The sequence below is a fragment of the Pithys albifrons genome, chromosome 5 (assembly GCF_047495875.1).
Source record: "Pithys albifrons albifrons isolate INPA30051 chromosome 5, PitAlb_v1, whole genome shotgun sequence".
Lineage (NCBI taxonomy): Eukaryota > Metazoa > Chordata > Aves > Passeriformes > Thamnophilidae > Pithys > Pithys albifrons.
Window position 1 is genome coordinate 34,572,191 of NC_092462.1, and position 21,221 is coordinate 34,593,411.

Genomic DNA, 21,221 nt, shown 5'->3' on the forward strand with positions numbered 1-21,221 from the left:
ATATCCCTCTTGGCCATCTCCTCTACAAGCTACACATCCCAAACTAATTAAAAAAAAATAGTCTCTTGAATCCAGTTTCAGAATGTAGATACATAAAGTGGCATTTAGTTAAATTGTGTGTTTACAGGGAGAATTGTGGCATATCTGACAAAGCAAAACAGTATAATTTGAATGTATTCTGCTCTCTTCTAATCAGTCCAACTCTTTTGGGAATGTATATGCAACAGATGTTGGAAACAGTCTCAAGCAGACAGATTTTATTGCTCTAATTGCTATCCCATGGCTACATTGCTATGCGGCACACTGAATATTTTGAGATACTGTATTTAGTGAATAGAGGGATCAGATTAACGCTGAGGACTCCAATTCCACCTGGCAGGCAGAATAATGATTTCTTTTTTTAAAATAGTATTTCTTGAACTAATGTCCTCTTCAGGCAGTTATATTGTACAGCTCACTGCAAAGGGAAAACTAAACAAGCACTGTACTAATTTTATCATAGCAAATTATATCAGCAGCAGAATTAAATGTTGTAATTCAAAATAAAGCCGTCTCAGAATTCATTTATAAGCAAGGTAGCTCATTTCTCTATGCCATCAACACAAGGAAAAGGTTTGAGGGATAATGTCAACTCCAGCTAATTAGGTTTGACATTTCAAAAACATTCTTAGTGGAGAGAGATTCCCCAGTCACCACCTTCTGCTGTCTTGGTCAGTTCAGATGAATTCTCTTGTCAAGGATTTCCAATTCCATTAACAGGCATGACAGGGCACTCATCTATAATTATTTTGTGTATGTTCAACAGGAACTGAAAGTTTGCTTTTCAGACAGAATACTAGTAAATACAGAGTTTTCAGGACAAGCGAGATGATAATCATTTACCTGACACAAGGGGACTTGGGTCTCACACAATTGTGCCTGTGTTAAAAGACCAGTAAAGAAATGGGAGACAGAATGTAGTCCAAGTGATGAAAAAATAAGAATTTCAAATCAAGACAGCCTTTACTTTGATGTTCAGGATCTGAAAGAATTTGCCAGATAATGTCAAAAAAATGGGAATACTCACAGGCCACATATTGCTTAACCTGCATGTTGAAACTAGTCCAAGAACATGCTCTCCTTAAGAACAGAGAGGGGCTCTACTTCTACCTAACAAAAAACCTGAGTAAAAACTCATTCCACAAGTGCAAAGCATTCACATAGGAATGGAGTGAAGCTTTAAAATAACAAACCAGATATAATGGATAGCTTATATAAAAAGGCCTCACAGATATCACCAGAAAAGCTAATGAATCCTCTAAGACTGTTCTGAATAAGGAAGGTCAGAGGCATTTCCAAAAGCTGGTCAACTTAACAACACTGCTTAAGCAGAAAGTTGCAGAAAATTGATGGTTGTCAGGGCATATGTCTAATGTTTTTATTCTCCTACTGAGTTTGCTCTAATAGTAGTGATGCATCACAGAATCCTCCAGATCCCAGCAGCCATTATAGTTAAAAAGCTGAAACTGTATCCTATTTAAAAAATAGCATACGAAAGAATGGATAACTTACAAGATTAGAGCAGTTTGCATGGCAGTAAGATCAGCAGGAGACTCAGTCTGTGTACTTAATCTGAAACTTTTTGCTTTGTAAACAATGCAACTTTTTGCGGAAAACATCCACCTTTATGAATTATGTCGACAATTTCTCAGGTCTAAAAAGTACAAAAACTTGCTGAAAGTGACCCTAGCTGGGTGTATCTTACAAGCTGTATCGTGATGGCAATTGAAACTTATGCACATGGCGTTGGGGGAAAGGGTTTCTACTTTTTGCTTTGTATGTTGGGGGTTCTTTTCTCCTTTTCCTTATTTGTTTTGTTATTATGAAGTTCCTGCTTTGTGCCAGATCTTAAAGTTGTTATAGTCTGATTGATGGCTTTACAACAAACATTATTTTAATTGGTAACTCAATTTCTGTTAAATTCTCTTTCACAGATATTTTTTGGTAAATTATTCTTTGCATATTTCATCCCCAAATCTTTCCTTTCTCTCCTATCCTCCTTCCCCTCCTTTCACCTGCCTCTGAAGTGAAGCAAGAAAGTGAAAAGTAGCACGGAAGGACAAGCAGAAATATTCTTACAATTCTGCTGAACAAAACCATTCAGCACCTTTGAAAGTCAGTATGATCATGTTAAAAATGATTTGAAATCTGGAATCAAGATTGGAACTGGCAAATCTATCCTATTATTTTAAAAATTATGTCAAGAAAAGTAATTACAACTTTGACTTGTAGATTCAATCAGTTTGTTTTCTCTCAGTGATCTATGTTAGTTTAATTTTCAAGGTAGAGGTTCAACTCAAAAATCCACTCTTTCTATAGACATAGAAACATGTATCTTTGTTGCTGGATTTTGTAGCACTTCAGTTCTAAAGACAGTCAGCATGCACAGAACCATTCAGACTTTTATTCCAAAGAGGGCATCTGTTTTCACATATCTCTCAACATGCAAGACTAAAAGCCCCAAAATGTTCCTATATACTAAACAACTCTTGATCAGATGACATTCCTGCCATGCTCTCACAAGTGCGTTTGTATGGGAGTGCACACATCCACCGTGTTCTTCCTTTGGTCCGAGGGACTATGCAGGAGACAGATTGGATAAATTCCAGTCACTGAGGATATCATTATTATACTTGAACAACTGTATTCTAGTCTGTATTTGATATCTATTTATTCCAGCTCTAAGGCAGAGAGAAATGTAAATGCACCAAATCGAAAGAGTTGTAGAAAGAATATTGAAATAACTAAACCAAAAGAAGTGAAACAAAAACAAGAGACATATAATAAACCTCAAACTGTAGAAATAAAGTTTGCCTAAATGAACTTGTTTCTAGGACAAATACATGAAATTTGCTTCTGAGTGCCATAGTGAAAAAATAAATGCCATGTAAAGATTTCCAGGATGGAGTAGATATGTTACAGAGAATAATAATAATAATTATAAAACATCAGCATATGTTATAACTTGCATAGTCTGTTTACCAGAAACAAATCAAAGCTACTTCTCCTGTATGATATTGCCTATCATAAAAACTCTATGATAACAGAATGTATTCACAGAAATTAAAATTATATATAGGCATTACACACTAAGTAAGCTTGTATTAAAAAAACATAAAAATTATGGCATAACCCATTTCACACATATATGCAATTTGTTTGGATGTGTCAATGTGGCACATTTAGGTATACTCAGAGTGCACCACTGGTGAGAACTGTAATTTAAAAAATCACAGCAGAATCTGTATAATTGTATGTATTTTTATATACATACAATTACTTTTTAATGTATTCCCTCTCATTAGAACAAGAGTTTAAAAGAACTTAAAAAAAAAGTGTATCCAAGAATAAACTGAAAATGTATTATTTTCTAATGGTTGTCTCCTGGAACCAATATGTATTTAATTCAATTTTATTCAGAAGTTCAAGTTTCGGGCAGTCATGCCTTTTGTTTAGCTTATTGTAACTAAAGAATAAATTGTATGGACAAACCACAAAGTGTTCTCAACACATAGGAAACAAATATTTACATCTAGGAGGAAAAAAAGGTGCAGAAACAGTTACTATGCAATTGGACCTAGTTTCAGTTTTTTACAATTTTTTTAAATTTCAAAATGAATTATTTTATGAACAAAATCTTTTCACTAATTTGTTTACTTTGTGCTGTTGTTTTTTTTTCAGTAAATGAGAGCTAAGTGCCAGGTTAGTCTTCACCTTTGACAATAATGATTCTGTTTATGAGCAAGAAGAATCATTTAGATGACTAACACAACATTTACACTCATATTTTAATGCCAGATTTGTATACATGGTATTAGTCACTGTTGCAGCACCTTTGAAAGCTGATATTTTTCACTTACAAGAGCAAGGACTTTTTAAAATTTTGTTTTCTTTTTTGAAAGTTTTAAGTTTTCTCTCAGTTGCTCACTACCATAATCCAAAAGCTATGCTTGGAAAGGATGGAGCTATGTGGTTCCTCAGGAAAAAAAATCAAACAAAAACAAACACCAATCTGAAAGACAATTTTCAATTCTTATTAGCATGGAATTGACAAAGAACAACAACTATGGATCAACTTGTAGCAGTGCAGTGCCCTGTAATTGCTTTTTAGGATTCCATTATGCAACAGGTAGCTTGGAAATGCTGCAATCAGCTTTCTGGCTATCAAAGTCCATGATAAGAACTTCTTTAAAAAGAACATGTAAGTTCCTTTTTGCTTTTTCCACCATAAAACCTACCATTGGTGTTTACAATAACGCAGACAGAAGATACAACAGGTTCTCTGTTGGTATCACTTCCAAAGACATGGTAGTATGTTTAATGATTAAAAAAATGTATAGTGTGTAGAAGAGAGTTCTGCTTCAAGTGGTATTAATCATCCAAACTACAACACAGGGCTCTTCATACATTCACCTTGTACTGAGAGAGGATGAAAAATTTGAGAATGTCAAAACCCATGTGAAAGACTATTCAATTTCAATGGAAGAGCTCAGATAGTAATTTATAATTCAAAAGCAAAAATACTGTATTACTTATTACAGAACCTGATAGATACCCAGTTTGTGAAATTTATTTCAGGATCACAAACTGATTAGTTCAACTGTCAATACATTGACAAGAATAAATTTTTCACTGATAATTTTAGTTAGCAGTACTTTAACATGCTAGTGCCTTTTGGTTTTTATTTGCATAGAAATTGCATAAACATACAGTAAAACCAATTCTTTCCTTTTTTCTTTTCTCTATTGTTATTCATTTTCAAAATTAGACCAGGGAGTATTATCCCATAGAGTATTCCAAAATGATCACCTCACTTCCTGATGTAACTCAACAGAGTTTTATTAGATGGATGCTTCAGAGATTTGTAAACAAAACCAAGTTCTAACAGTTCTAACACCTGCTCCAGGCTTTTGAGAAGTAATTGAGCCAAAACAAAAATCAGGTAATTTGCTCTAAGCCTTAGTTTCTCATAAGCCCAAAGTTCCCATCAGAGAATTTGAAATCTTACTGCTAAGAGAGCATCCTTCTCCACAGAGCTCTTGAATCATAATTAACATGCAGAAAGATAATTACAATGTTTCAGAAACATTTCTTCCAGAAATCATTTTAACATAACCAGGCAGCCTCAGAAACACATATAAAGCAGAACCCCTATGGACTGTAATTTAAACACAAGATTTTGTTCCACTGGTTAACGGGAGGAAAAAATGAATCTACCAGATCATTCTTTGACTAGCTTTCCTCTTAAATTATACACATATTTAGGAAGATGTAAGAAGTTTAATAAAAAATCTACAGTGCACAGAACTAAGCAATGGCAAATTGGTAATAACCAAGGTCAAATTTTTCATTTACTTAGATATTAAACACATGCACATGGGCTAATTTCAATTCTGAAATCTAGAACACTGCCCAAGACTCTCTCTTACAAAGAAGAATAAAGTTGGCTCTGCTACCAGCACTATAGGAAATGAGTGGGGAAAAAAGTCTAATGTTAAAAAAACAGCAATAATTTAAAACCAACAAAGTTGGTTCATAACTCACATTTCCAATACTTTGACATTTTTCTTTATGTGTATTAGATTAGAGTAGACAGGTTTTGAACGCCATAATTAGTAATTATGGCTACACTTTGTCAACACAAGATAGTATGAAATACTGATCAGTCCAAAACATGACTTATTAGTCCCAATGATAGCAGGGCAGAAAGTAAGAAGACCTGCTTATTGATTTATTGATTGTATTGAAAAATGCAGGTTATTATCAGAAGAGCAGCAAAAATCAAACATTGATACATTTTCCTAATTGTCTCTCCTTGGAAAACCAACTGAAGCAGTTACTTTTGGAGTTCCATGGCAGTTTTATTGATATAAATAAATAAAAGGCTGGGGTGAATGAATTAATTCCCAGGTGGCTGTTCACTGAAGACAGCCACAGACAAGAGTCAGGAGCACCAGGAAATAGACAGAATTGGGCAGAGTACAGAAGAATGATAGCAAGAAATTATACAAGATTACTTTCAAAAATTAAGATTAATTCAGTGGTTACCCCACAAATAGGATATTTCACTGTAACAGCTGAAAGAAAGCACAAAGCTAGATCAGCAATCAGTTTGAGCAAATACTCTCTCTCCCTTCTTTTTCATACGTGAAAAAGCAGGGCCCACAATAGTGTAGGCATGGCACAACAGGGCCACAGATAGTGGGGTAAAGCAGTGTCTTGCAGGAACGAGGGGCAGTGGGAGCTACAGGTCTCCTGCATTTAGTTTTCACTGTTCCTGTACTCTTGCCCATAAATTAAATAGTAATTGATCAAGCACTGAGACACATGAACAGAATGGAAGTGCAGAATTTTGCCATATTCCTGCCATATTGATTAAATACTTCATTATACACACTAAAAAACTTCTACTTTCACAATGTATAAAGAGCTACACAATGTTATAATACATGAAAATAATTTTTAAAAATTCTAGTTAGCTGGATTTTATAATAGCACATGTTCAGAAACATATTGACCAGACATTGGTTTTACTTAGAAACATCTATTACAAATAATTTAATATTAAATACTTTTGGAGTTTTTCCTTTCATTTGCCTAAAATAATTTATTACTGAAATTCTTGCCAGAAAATTATATGCAAAATAAGAAGTCTTTGCAACATGCTGTATTTCTGCATGCTCAATGGACAGCAAAAGTGAATGGTAAAATTGGAGTGTTGATTTCTACATACTCACATACCTCACCCCTGTAGGGAATGTTTGATTTTAAAATCTCTAAATTCAATAGGTATATACTAACTAGTATCTGGTAAATAACAAACTAATCAAAGCCATTCCTTCTCATTATGTCTAGATAAGAAATATTCAATGTTCCACAATTCAGTTTAATCTGTAATACCACAAAATGCAGAGATAATGTAACTAGTATGCAAAATCGCCCAAGCATACACTGCAAACCTCAGGTGTCCTCTCCAAATACACAACTTAGGAGAATTATGAAACACCAATTTGTATTTGCAGAATCTTTGCTATATGTCATTTCAAAAATAGGTTGATACAAAATCCAGTGATATCCTAGAACATCTACTTTGTTCTGGGGCAAGAGTTTCATTTACAACCCAGGCGGAATACAAAACAGAGAGTAACTACGAAATTATAACTCTGTTTGACCTTTCTAAACTTACTCATACAGGCAAATGAAAGGAGTAAACACAATGTTTTGATTACTCTATATTTTAGATACTTTTAGATTTTTCTGTCCATTAAAATTTTTATTGTGTACAAGATCTGACCTGCATAGAATTTAGGCATATAGTTTACCTGATTGTCAGGCTTGTTTTGAGGTCCTGTTGCCAAAGGGGTTTTTGTTCTGATTTTCACATTTTGTAGATTTTAAGAACACAGTAGTTATAGATTTTTAGAAGGTTAATATTTCTAACAGTTTAATGCCTTTCTATCACTACCCCTGTCCCAGAACAGGGAGCTCAAATTCCTTTAGTTAATTAATCTTGTTTAAAGTCCTTTCCAAGGTAGAGCTGAAGGATATCAGAAGGCCTACAGAACGAAACATAAACACAGGTCAGAGTGACCCAGAAGTCAGAACTGGAAGAGCTCCAAGAGACCTTTGTGAGCCTGAGGAAGAGGAGCTGATGAAGACAGAGGGTCTTGATGACCCCAGACCCAATTCCAGGGGTTGGACCAGGGGTTGGATCAGGGCTGGACTGAGAAATGTGTAAAGCAATGATTGGAGGGATCTTATTATAAAAGCCATGGAAACAAGAACTGGAGCACATGCATGTCATCCTGTATTCCTGTGGGCTGTAGGCCCTGTGTTATTAAAGGACCTTTACTTTTTATCTTACCCTACACTAACGTACTCAGAGTTCTGCTCTGGGGGGGGGGGGGGGGGTCACTCACGGCATCAGTTCAGCATTTGTTACTATTACTTTCTGTCATGAAATATTAATCTGCAAGGTCAGGTGTTTGCTTCTCCATGTATATGCATATACATATCCTCCTGTATCCCCAAAAAAGCATTTTGAGTCAGAAAACAAACAAAACTGGACTTCCCATCAAATGTCTTTCAGCATTAGAAAAGTTTCGTTGGCAGGTAGTTTCACGTAGAAAAATTGATCCAAACAATGAATGATACATCAGAAAATGATTCAGTCCATCACTGAAAAACTTGCTTTGTAGCTTGCAACTTGAAACAGTGCAAGCACTCCTTTCTAATAAGCAACTATACCAATGTGCAGAATATGTCAAAATAAATGCTAGTCACTGCCATGTTTCTCATGTCAGTGAATATATTTATGCATTCCCACAGTATAACCTACGCATCTGAGTTTAAAAAACCAGAAAAAGTAATATCAAGTCAATACATGTTTACAGTAATTATAGATATAAATTTAAAAATCCTAAATAAAATAATAAATACAATTCATTGTGTTTTAGCTTGTAAGTCTATAACTATGTAACTTTTTTTAAGCAGGCAGTTGGTCTGGAAGAGATTCAGCCATATCCTACAACAGGCTGGGTATATTCTAAACTCTTTTCCTTCTTAATGTAAAAGAGCAGAACCTAACATAGAACTAGTATTTTTAATTAAAATCACAGTTGAGTTTTTTTGTTTTATGGCTCTGAGAAGAAAAGAATTTTACAATGTGTGCCCTAAGGACAAAGATATTGTGGGGAAGAGTTTTAAAAATACTTTGCTTACACTGGATGCAAAATATTTAATCTTTAGATATAAGCATAATACATGGCAGCTGCTTGGGCTTGGATTCAAACAATTGAGCTTTTGTCTTTTACCTCCTGCATATCCTGGCTTTTTGGCATAGATTTCAGCCACATCTGAACCAAAGATACAGGAAAAAAATGGGTTAAAACCAAACAACTCCAGTAAAAATCACATTTTGCCTTTCCTAAAATTTCCCTTCTCCATTTCTTAGAAACCAAAGAGCACCTAGATGTAAAGTCCTGGCTTCAATGAACCATAAATCCCTGTAAAATGAATTCAGTCCAACTGATGACAGATTCCTAGTTTTACATATTATAGAGGTTATTATTTAGATAGGGCATGGGGAGAAAAGTCAAGCACTGATTCTATCTTAAGCCAAAGTGTGAATATAACATTAAACACTTGTGGAAAGCAGGTGGGAAAAAAAAGTACATTTGTTATTTGCTTTTTATTATTACACATATTACAGTAAAAACTAATTGTATACTTATACTTTATGATGGGGTTTACATGGTGACCATAAAGTGCGGCAGCAAAAATTAAAAATCTGATTTTACAAAGGAAACATTATATAATTAATATACAGTTAAGTGGATTAAAGTACTGTATTATATTTAAGAACTTCATTTTCTTCAAATTCCCTACAAAGGAAATAGGTTTCACATACCTTTGAAATATTACTTGATCGACTTGTGGAACGCCCTGGAGATTTATCATTCTGGAAAACAAAATTAAAAGATAAAAAAAAAAAGTTATGTCATTTGGATTCTATGGGATTGTTTTGGTGATTGTGACTGCAGAGAGTTTCTCTTCCTCTATTTTTCTTCAGTTTGGCTACAATGGAAAACAGCACAACAAATAAAACATTACAATATTCTTGCAAATTGCATAAGTAGAGGTAGAAAAAATTTTCTGTAAGAAATTAATGCTAGAATGTAATTACTCTCAGTTTGTTTTGCAGGTTTTTTACAAAACCCAACATTTTGAGTAAAAGATCAATATATCATCAGAGCTTCTCATGAATACTGGTACTAATGTATGAAAAGGAATGTTTCATGACAAATAACCTCCTGGTCACTATGGACACATTCTTGCTTAAAAAGTTGGAATCATCCTTTCAGGAAAATTAACTGTACTAGATGACTTCCTGGACAGATATGTTCTGAGAACAACAAATTGTCATCAGGCAGAGATTTAACACCCACTCCTCCATCCCCTCTCAGCCTTGCAAAGAACACATAGGCCGAAATCCATTAATAAAGTGTATGTTGAAGAGCTACACTTCTACAGCACATGTTGGTTTCTGGGTTTGTATTTTTTAACTTCTAATCCAAAATTTGTTCAGTATTTACACTTCCCTGGCAATAGATTCAGCTTCATCTGCACTAAAAAGGTAAGATATTTCAGAGACAGGGCTTATCCTCTTGGTAAATGCATGTATCTTAAGGAGGTCATGAAAATATTTTTCTCTGCACTGAGAATGTAGGTTCATACAGTCAGGTGAAATATTCATGTTAACAAGATTGATTTTTACCTAGAAGGAATTGAGCTAGATACCCTGTGTGTAAGTTTGTTAGATAACATACTTGGGGGAATAGAGGGTCAAAATCCAGAGTAAAGCTTTCACCTCTGCATCTTAACTAGCAATTCACGCACCACTGCGGCAGGCAAACACATACATTAATAATTGCATGCATACATATCCAAAAAAGGCTTTCAACTTGACTATTACCCATCTCTCCTCAACCTGTACTTAAAGAGCTATAGAAAAATACAGGAGCTGCCAGCTACAAAAGGCTAAATTTCCTACTCAATGTGCATATTTAGCCTAGAAATTAGCATTTCCCCAATAATTGTAGCACAGAACAGTTTTGAGATGGCAAAAATGACAAGAAAGAAATCTTAGGCAACTTATCAGCAAAAATTTAGAAAAAAACACTTTTATTTGTCATTTTTATATTAAAAATGCTGCTTTGATTTCAACTACAGTAAGCACAGCCACATGAAAAAATAATTTTAAAACTACTTGTTGTATCTCTCTTCCTTCAGACCGTAGGTAGCTTATGCTTTTATTCCGTCCCCTAGCGCATCGTTTTTGCACTGCAAATATTAATATACTGAACTAGCTCTCCTTCTAGTTTGTCTTCACTAGCACTAAGTAGCACAATGGACTCTTGCCCTCAAAATCCAGCATCACTGAACTCCCTGGCCACACAGCAGTCTCCATTTTATTCTATCATAGCAGCTAATCCTCAGGACTCAACCACCTTCAGTATCTTCTTTTTTCTTTAAGAACAATTTTCAAAAAATGACTTCTTTAAGTTATGCATTCATTTATTACACTTGGTCCTTGAGGTTGGCCCCACTCTGAAGAGGGAAGTGGAGTAGAATCCTTTCTGACCTGCAGTATCTTACGATTCAAATATTAGTTCTATGACATATTATCCACTGTAGCTTTGGTAATTGCTTATCCTTTCTCAACAACATTAAATATGTACAGTTTTGAATGTCTGCATTTATAACCATAGGAAATACAGTTTGGATATTCTGAGTACAGTGTTCAGAGGAGCTCTGCTTTGACCTCGAAATAATAGAACTTATGGACCCATGAAATTAATTCCCATTTTATGGTTAGAAATTATGAACAGGGATCACAGCTGAGAAACTCCCCGCTAAAATCATGTACCCTTTATCCCCATCACTTAGACTAAAAAATACCTTGTATTTTCTGACAGTGTAGTGAACTCTGGAACTCTAACTTCCTTTGTTTTAACAATCTGTCATTCAAGATTAATTTTCAAAATCTGTTCCTTGACTACAGCTTTCAAGGCTTTTTACATGATCCATTCTTCTCTCTGGCATTGATGATTTAAAATCCAGATTCTACAGATTTTAGCATAACTCTTCTAGGGCTTCTAGTAGCACTTTAGCTAAGTACCTTTGTATTAGATTTCTGAAATGTTGTTTAATATTTCTTGTCAAGAATTCCAGTGGATAAAGATTTTAATATGGTAAAGAACATTTGCCTGTAGAAGATGTACTTAGAAAAGAAGACATAACAAGCACATTGCTTGATATAACCAACTCAGAAACCTTGAAATTGTTCCAAGAACAGAGATGATGAGGAATAGGAAGATAAGATGAAGGGTCGTCGAGACCTCTGACTCAAATTTGGAAGGCGTATAGGGATGGAGCAAAGGTGGTATAGCGGGATGGATGGTTTTGGAAGTGGGCATAACAAGATGTTGTAATGTTAGATATTAAAGTATAAAACTATAGCACCTTTGTAACTTGGTGTGCATACTTTGGAAATGATTCCTATGCAGCCAGCATGCTGTCAATAAAGAAAGCTTTACTTTCTAAGGCTCACAAGAAGTGTTAGAGGATTCTTTCTGGCCCTTTTAGGCATCACACGTTATCTCCTTCACTTGAGTTACAAGCTTCTGACTCTCTAACTGAAAACTCCAAGAACCCACGCTCTGCAAAGTACTAGCTCATACATGAAACTGTCTAAATCGAGAGAAAGAGTGCTGGCTTTACAGGTTTTTTGGGAAAGAAAAAGTAATTTAATTATCATTACTAGGTTCAGGTATTTCATGCAAATTTATCCTGAAAAGCACAGGAACAGAACACAACATTTTGCACTAAATAACCATACATAAATCAAAGATAGAATCCTTCACCGAAGTTCTCATTTAACTTGCATGACTGCTCACACAAGGAAAGAATAAAACAGAAAAGTTATGGCAAAATCACTTTTGAAATGCATTCTTAAATAATTTCTGTGTGCTTCTATTTAATGATTTATCTTTACAAAGTACTCACGTTGTTAAGAATAACTGGTTTTTGTCATAATTGTAAGTGAAGAGAAACCATCAAAGAATGCTTTTCATACAAGCTTGCTAAACACTAATAATAAGAATTTTTTTACACAGTTAATACTAATTTACATTTGAAAAGTTATCATAGATTCATAGAATCACAGAATATGCTGAATTGGAAGGGAACAACTCCTGGCTCTGTGCCAGACACCCCAAGAGTCACATCATGTGCCTGAGAGCATTGCCTAAACACTTCTTGAACTCTGTCAGGCTTGGTGCTATGACCACTTCCCTGAGGAGCCTGTTCCAGTGCTCAACCACCCCCTGGGTGAAGCACCTTTTCCAATATCCAACTTAAACCTCCCCTGACACAACTTCAGGCCATTCCCTCGGGTTCTGCCACTGGTCACCACAGAAAAGACATCAGTGTTTGCCCCTCCTCTTCCCCTCATAAGGAAACCATAGACTGCCATGAGGTCTCACCTCAGTCTTCTCTTCTCCAGGCCAAGTGGCCTCAGTTACTCCTCAAACAGCTTCCCCTCAAGACCCTTCACCATCTTCATTGTCCTCCTTTGGATGCTCTTTAATAGCTTAGTATCCTTCTTATATTGTTTTACCCAGAACTGCTCACAGTACTCCAGATGAAGCCACACCAGTGTAGAGCAGAGGAAAGACATCCAAGTTATACACCCAAAGACATATATGTTCAAATATCTATCCATGCTTTTGTGTATCAAGGAAATGTTTTATCACGTCTTTCTAACCAGATTATTTCAAAGAAAGTAGCATCACCTTTTAGAATTATACTTCTCAGAAGGAATTATTTATTGTCTGTAATGAAGATTTTTGATCTCCCTGACTGAGTTTTCTAAATTTACACACATAGAGTTCTGGCTCTTGAGCAAAGTGAAAATAAAATAGAGAGATCTCTTGCTAAAATTCTTAAACTGTTTTTTCCTTCAGTCAACAAAACAGAAAAACAACTCTTTCCAAGGCTCCTTCTGGACAGGAATGAGCTTTTTAAGTTGTATATTGCATTACACAGTCCACAATGAAATCCCTCTCCTTACTATCAGATACCCTGTACCACCAATACCTCATCTCTTCTATCCTGTGCCACATCCAGCAAACACTCAGCAGGTATCTTTTAAAAAATGTGATGTGTTCAACTTTTTTACTGGAATACCAACAAAAATCAGTCTATGTAAATTTCATTAGAATTCAGTTTTACTAAGATCATTACAAGGATATAATTGAAAATGTAATTCAGCCTTCAATTTAAGTCCTGGAAGACAAAGGAGAAATAATTCCACAAAATTTCAGATTATGACATATTCATGAAAGTGCTTTTGGAGTAATGTCATATACACCTGTCCCACTACATCATACCAAGAAAAGAGTTCTGTATGCAGTAAGTAATTAAAATAATTAAAAACAGTTGCAAAATGTCTTTTTATGACAGTAAACTACATCCTACAACTTCATTTCATCCTAACACTGGGTTCTTGATCTGGTGTTATTTTCAGCAAACATCTTAAATTTAAGCCCATTAAACTTTCTAATGCTTACATACCGCTTCTTTTTTTTTCCAATTTGGAAATGTGACTTGCATTGCTAACAAAGAGCATTCTTTTTTTTTTTTTTTAAAGCAAGAGACTAGAACTCTTCTGAGCGAAGGAACAGGTTAATAATAAAAAATTTCCAAAATACTGCTGTGAGCAGTTCAGGCTCTCATTTTAAAGAGGAAAGTGGTAGATTAGCCAGTCGCTTTCTGACTCATATATAAATATTCATACACACAGTTAATGATTTTAAGTATTGCTGGGTAGCGAAGCGCGTTTTAAACTAATCAGTTTGTCTGGTTTCTTTCCTTAGCTGCCCCTTGTTTTGTTCTGGCTTAGAGCATCACGTGGGCTGACACAGGCAGCTTGCCAATGGATTGCACTTCATCTCTCTGAAGTGGCACAACAGCATCAGGAAATAATCAGAATCTCTCAGTTCACAGCAGAATCCTAAGCAACAGCTTCTGTCATACAAATACAACCAACCCACCCCAAAAAGACCTCTTGTAGAAAATATTTTGTCTTTGTTTTCTTTTCTGTGAGGTCTAATTTTGCATCCCAGTGGTGCCACGTGCTGCTTCACATGCCTGCACACAGTCCTCAGCCTTAGAGCTCTATACGTGATTGTAATGACAGATTTTCATCTAGAAGTCATGTCACAACCCATCACAAAAATAAATGTCTCCTAAATGCAAGCAAAACACAAGTCAAACAAACACGGTTTTGCCTGCCTGCAGTGCCTTTCCACCTAGTATCCCCTCACTACATCTGCACAGGAGCCTCTTCTCAGCACCTTCTCACTTCTGGAATTTTGAACAGGAGTAGAAACTGCTTTCACTTTATGACCTGAGCTATCAGATATGTAGATTATATCAAGCAAGAACATCAGTCACTGAAAGAGCAAAAATTAAGATTATTAAAATTGATTATGGACTTGATATATTCATTTCAATACCTCAACATGAAAACAGAAAGATAAAAATCACAAAACAGGCAACCTTTGCTTTAATTGGTAAACAAAAACTCCAATGTCCAAAATTAAATATGAAATAAACACACTGTAATTACTTGGCAGAATGTTTTCAATATGAAAGAACAGCTAGATTCAAAGTGCCAACTCACAAACAAAAAGCTCACTGGGAATATCAAAGACTGAGATACAGAAGCAACCCTTAATTAAAATATTAAAGTATAAAAAACAAAACTTCCTAATATAATTAAATTTCAACAAAATAAATGCATTATGTACCATTTTATTATTCATATATTCTATATTGCATATATAGAAATAAAACATCTAAAATTATATAACCAGCTATCTATTAATCTATTTATATTTACTCTTTACTAGTTCTCTGCTACTGCAAATAGCCAGAGTCAGGATAACAGTCTCCCATAGTGCAGCTATTGCTATATTATTCCAAAGAGTATTCCAGCTTCTTGTATTGGAGTCCAAATTATTAAAACAAATGCAATTATATTACTATTTATTTGTAACTATTTATACCAAGAAGATAACAACGTTACTCCTGACAGAGCACACAACATGCTTTTTGGCCAGTTTGGACCTGTACAGCTTCCTGTCTAGGGGAAAGGGGTACGTGGCAGAGTGGGAAAACAGCTGCTGGTGATACCATACTAACAATTTCAGAGTAAGAGGCGATTCCTATACAGCTTTGATGTGGGGAATTTCAGTTCTGAAAGGAAGTCAAAGCAGATTTTAACTATAAAATAATACTGAGAAAAAACCCTATCATCAGCTGGCAGTTATCTGTTATTTTTTATGCAATTCTTTTCTATGCTGACACATATTTTACTTAATTATTTCATGCTTTTGAATATCCAACAGTCAGCCATATAATTCCTCTTATAAATGAATCACAACAGTAAATCACCAAATAAAAAAATATTGGTAGTTAAGTCTGTATTTGAAAATATAAGAAAATTTATCTCCCTTCTTTGTAAACAAATAATTTGCCATTCTAGGAAATTTTACTTTCACTAAGAAGTTCAACATTCATGTCAAACCACCTATAAGGTCACTTGGGAAAAGACAGAAAGAGAAGGTAAATATAAACAGACTGAAGGTCTCTGCTGTAAAGCCCAACTGTGGAAAACTAGCTGATACACACAAACAAAGCCGAGGATGCTGAAGTATTTCAAAATGTCTTTCTGACTATCATCTGTGGTAACAGACTACATAATCCAAAGTGACATAAAAAGGTTGGTTTAATTACCCTAGCATTTTCATGCCTGTTCATGCTGTTGGGTAACCTTACTAAGAATAACGTATAGGTGCTTTACTTGTCATTGGCCCAGTTACTGTGCGACTAAGAAATCGTTGTGGCCAGATTTGCAGCACATAAAAAATTTACACAGGTATTTGCACTGCAATAGGGTTCAGAGTTAAACATTTCAGAAAGGTTATTTTCTTTTTCATCACTTTAGTATCTAAACAAAAATCTACAATGCTGCCAACTTCACAGCATACATATATTGCTGCGTTACTTATAGCTGCATCTTGCGCTGGTATCTCTAGTCTGCTAGATTCCTGTCTTCGTATCAGTCTCAGTGTAGCAGGTTATTTTCAGTTTAACCTGCTAATAAGTATGATAAATATACCAGAATCTGATCCACCATCCTTTTCAGCTGAAAACGCTAATTACAATTTAATGAGGCTCAGAGCAATTTCCATCACAGGCCAAGATGAGTCAACAGCATGCTTGCTGTTAAGGCTTTCAGAGTGATGCTTCTACCTGCAATTACACGCCTATCTTCCATGTTACAACCTTCAGTTACTTTCTCAATGTAGCACATATGTCCAAGGTCAAAACTGTTTCAAAATGGAAATAAATCCACTATTACATTTAAAAATACCAAAATCCAGCATTGAAACAACCTTCAAACAAAGCACAGGCATGCACAGAATACAGTCAGAAATCAGCGCATACTAAATGCTCACCTGACATAAGTGAAATTCCTCTCTCAGATCACATAAAGAGTCAGATTTTAACTTGCTATACCATATGTAGCAAAAATGAAACTTTTCTAGAATTCTTTGCCAAAATTACAAATTAAATAAGCATGAAGCTGGAAATTAGTTACAAATCAGTAAACAAAAAATGTGTCTCATGTAGATGCCCCTGACCCATCAAGAGATAAGAAGCGAGTCAGAGGCCTTTATTGGAAAGTTAGTTATGGTAATGCTTATTACGAATGAGGTTATTGCTGGTTTTGCCTGGGATAAAGTTAATTTTCTTCACAGTAGATAATATGGGACTGTGCTAGGAACACTGTTGATAATTCAGACAGCTTTTGGTTGTTGCTGAGCAGGGCTTACACAGACTCAAGGCCTTTTCTGCCTCTCACCCCACCAGTGAGGACACTGGAGGTGCACACAAGTTGGGAGGGGACACACCCAGAACAGCTGACCCACACTGACCAATGGCATCATGCGGAGAATATAAATCTGGAGGAAGAAGAAAGAGGGAACATTTGGAGTGATGGCGTTTGTCTTCCCAAGTAACTCTTTAACACGAGATGTAGCTCTGCTTTCCTGGCTACGGCTGAACACCTGCCTGTCCATGGAAAGTAGTGAAAGTTGTTTAAGTTTGCTTTATGCGTGTGGCTTTTGATTTACTCATAATTCTTAAGTATTAAGCTGTCTTTATGGTAAACCTAAAGGTCTCCCAGTTTTACAGTTCTCTCCCCCATCCCAACAGAGGTGGAGTGAGTGAGTGGCTGTGTGGGGCTTAGTTGCCAGCTGGGCTTAAACCACAGTTGGTTACAGGAAGAAAGCTGAAAGAGCCCAGGATTTCAGAAGATCAACACATAAGCGTGAGCAAGAGTCGTAAAACAATGAAGCTGTAGAAAACAGTCTAAAGGTATTGTTCATTTGTATCTCCTTCTTTCTCGGAGCAAAGTGAACTTCTTCCTACTGCAACTAAGCTAAGTAGGAACTGAGGGCTGGAAGTAAGCTCTAATCTCCTTCGGCAGTTTCAGACAAAGAGGAGACATTTGATTCAGTTCAGAGGCTGAAGGAGATCATGTCCTTTCCCTCACTGAACAAAGGAAAAGAACTTAAACAAATCTGAAATTGATCTAAGAATCATCTTCTATATTTTCCTCCTGCAGATTACATACTTCTTCACCCAAGCCAATAAAATGCAGTGCAACAGTCCAGCCCCAGCCCCACATGATTTAAGTTTCGAGCAATTGAACAAGTTGCCACATGGCAAGTTTTAATTATAAGCTATTTTATCAAGCTTCAAATGTATCACAGACTGCATACACATCCTTCAGCAACAGAACATACTTTCGAAAGTATATCTGAAGCAGCCAAGATGCTATCACACCCTGACTTGAAGGGCCATGAAAAATAACAAAGAGAATTGAGAGGATTTGCAGAAACAAGTGTGAGTAAGAAGTACCACTATTGGCCTTATTCAATACAATGCATCACACTTTTGACAAATGTCTTCACTTAGCTCTACTAGGAAGTGAAACATCTATGTTGCCAGAGTTGGGCAATAAGCAGTACATTGTTGTGTGGCAACAGACTGATGTCAGTAGATCTTTCTGCTTCCTTGATCTAGGGCAATACAGCGGACTGAACCTACTGGTAAAGAAGTTCATGGTGCTCTTCTTTTCAAAAAGAAATCAGTGTTATGCCACACAGCTCACTTCCAAATGACACAATCTATCAGAACTAGGGACATCAGTATCCTAACTAGTTACTAGATTAATTTACTCTAAACCCCCATATCTTCACATGATTGTTTTCATTGTGTAAATAGCTGTAAAATTTTCATATGCTGCTTATTTAACACACTGACTCCATCAGTTGACAGACAATACTTTAACCTTAAGAAAAATCAGAACGTTTAATCCAAGTATGATTAAGTATGTTCTAAAATATTTGGCATGCAAAAATGCACATCTAAAACAGTACCTGTTCTTGTCAACACTAAGAATTGTTTGGTGAACACCAAGGAGCAAGTATAACTGCATGAAAAATCTACTAAAATTATCTGCCTATGTTCTTTGGACTTTATGTTGGGGGGAAAATTAAAAAAAAACAGAAAGAAAAAAGGCTGCTAAAATGATAGTCCCCAGTGTTACTTTTCTAACAAGATACAAGTGATGCTTGTCTTTATTCAAAGCTAACCACATAGTTAAAAATTAAAAGCTGCAAAGACAGAAAATGGACAAGTGAAATTTGCCATTACCTCCTTATTAAAATGTCACAGGGGAAAAAGCACAGGAAGACTATAATTTTAAAATCAATAAACTGCTAGTCTGCACCACAATGACATACCTTGGTATTGTCAAGATGAATGGAATACTATTCACAAATGGTACTGAATAAGAAAATGCAGAGGGATAATATTAATTACAGCTGAAGAAAATATTGTGAAAATAAAATTTTAAAAGAAAAAGGCAAATACAAAGGAAAAGAGACAGAATGAAAAATAAATGTGTTTTTTCAAAATATGAAACCACACAAAATGTAACATTTTTTCCATGCACACAGGCATTTTAAAAAGCTTGCTCTTTAGAGACAAAAGAGAACCTACAGGGAGGAAGAATAATTGCATGAATCCATTGCTGTTAAGTTTTTTACAAGAGAACTGCAGTTATTGGCACTCAATACAAGGCTCTATCTTCTCTGACACATAGTGTCTGTAGATTTAATTGTTACATTTAGAAATACATCTTGGCGTGCAAACACTAATATTTTTATTTTCCACTGCTAATTTTCAAGTTACTTTTCTTCAGGAAAAGCACAGAGCTTTTTATTATTATCATATCAATGTCTAACTGCACCCTGTTTAATTTGAACCATATTGCTCTATTAATCAGAGCACTTTAGTTAAAACAGGTGAGCCATATAATTTGTGATAGATTTCCACATGTCAAAATGTCCTTCCATTTGTTTACTAATGGCTAAATTACCTGGCAATTATAAACAACCCGCATGATTGCACTACCACTTGTTTTACATTCATTTAATATTAAAGACATGCTATGGAGATTTTATGTTTGAGTGTAGTTGATAATTTACTTTGAAAAACTGATTTTTTTTTCTTGGCATTACTCAGTTATAAAAAATGAGCGTTACTTTTTCCCATAAAATACAAGTGCAACAAACAGTTTGAAGGCTTTGTCAATTTGTTCTGCTAATGTATGACTAGCAGTTCACCTTTGGTTTATTACTTCTGCACAGGTGTGACACATACATATGTCACTCTACATCTCTTGGTTTCAAATATGAAATAAAGCAACGATTTAATTATCACTTATTTTCACACTGTGTTAAATGGGTTTGACACAAAGAGCAAAAAGTGACAGCAAATTATCATTCTGTCTCTTCTGTGATGAATGGAGGCAACACAATAAATTTTACTACAGCACTCTTAAAGAGTCTATCATTTACGCATTACTACCATGTACAGATAACATATTTAAGAATTTTCATCAATCAATAAAGCTTTGTTTTTTCATTCTATCCTGTACAACATGACAGCACTTGAGTACACTGCAATGCCACAGTCTGCTCAGTGGATTTAGGGAAATGTAGTTGGATTTACTCTGGGTGGTGCATGGGAGAAACAACAAAATTCTTAGGAGGTTCAAAAACAAGTTTTACTTGCAAACTTTAGAACACTCTATGAAATAATGCACTATTTTCAGGCACTATTTAACTTGTTTCAAAAGAGTTCTACTGTTAACCCAGCACTGGCAGATAACCTCTAAACCATGTTCCCAGGCACCATGTTAACACATCATTTAAATACCTCTGGGGATGGTGACAGCCACTTCCCTGGACATCCTGTTCCAGTGCTTGATCCTTGTTTCAGTTACCTCTAGAATATTTTATGACAGCAATTTTTTTTCCTCTGCTTTCTGAAATATTCATTATATCCATTAATGAAAGCATGCTGTAGAAATTACAGTTAAGTTGGGATTATTCTTAGAACTCACAAGCCAAACTATTGCTATACATTAATTTATTCAGTCAAGGGATGGAGGGAAACTATTACACAAAAGGGGTTTG

The 21,221-nt window shown here is 35.3% G+C and overlaps 1 protein-coding gene across 8 annotated transcripts in view; it reads right to left on the minus strand.

Annotated features, from left to right (window-relative positions):
- The window catches only part of MARCHF1 (membrane associated ring-CH-type finger 1), a 242,705-nt gene that overhangs the window by 38,161 nt on the left and 183,323 nt on the right, over positions 1-21,221 (minus strand). For all 8 annotated transcript variants that reach the window (XM_071556194.1, XM_071556186.1, XM_071556187.1 and 5 more), the window contains one exon: positions 9,449-9,499. In XM_071556194.1, coding sequence (XP_071412295.1) covers positions 9,449-9,499 — 51 coding nt within the window. The remainder of the gene's footprint in view (positions 1-9,448; positions 9,500-21,221) is intronic.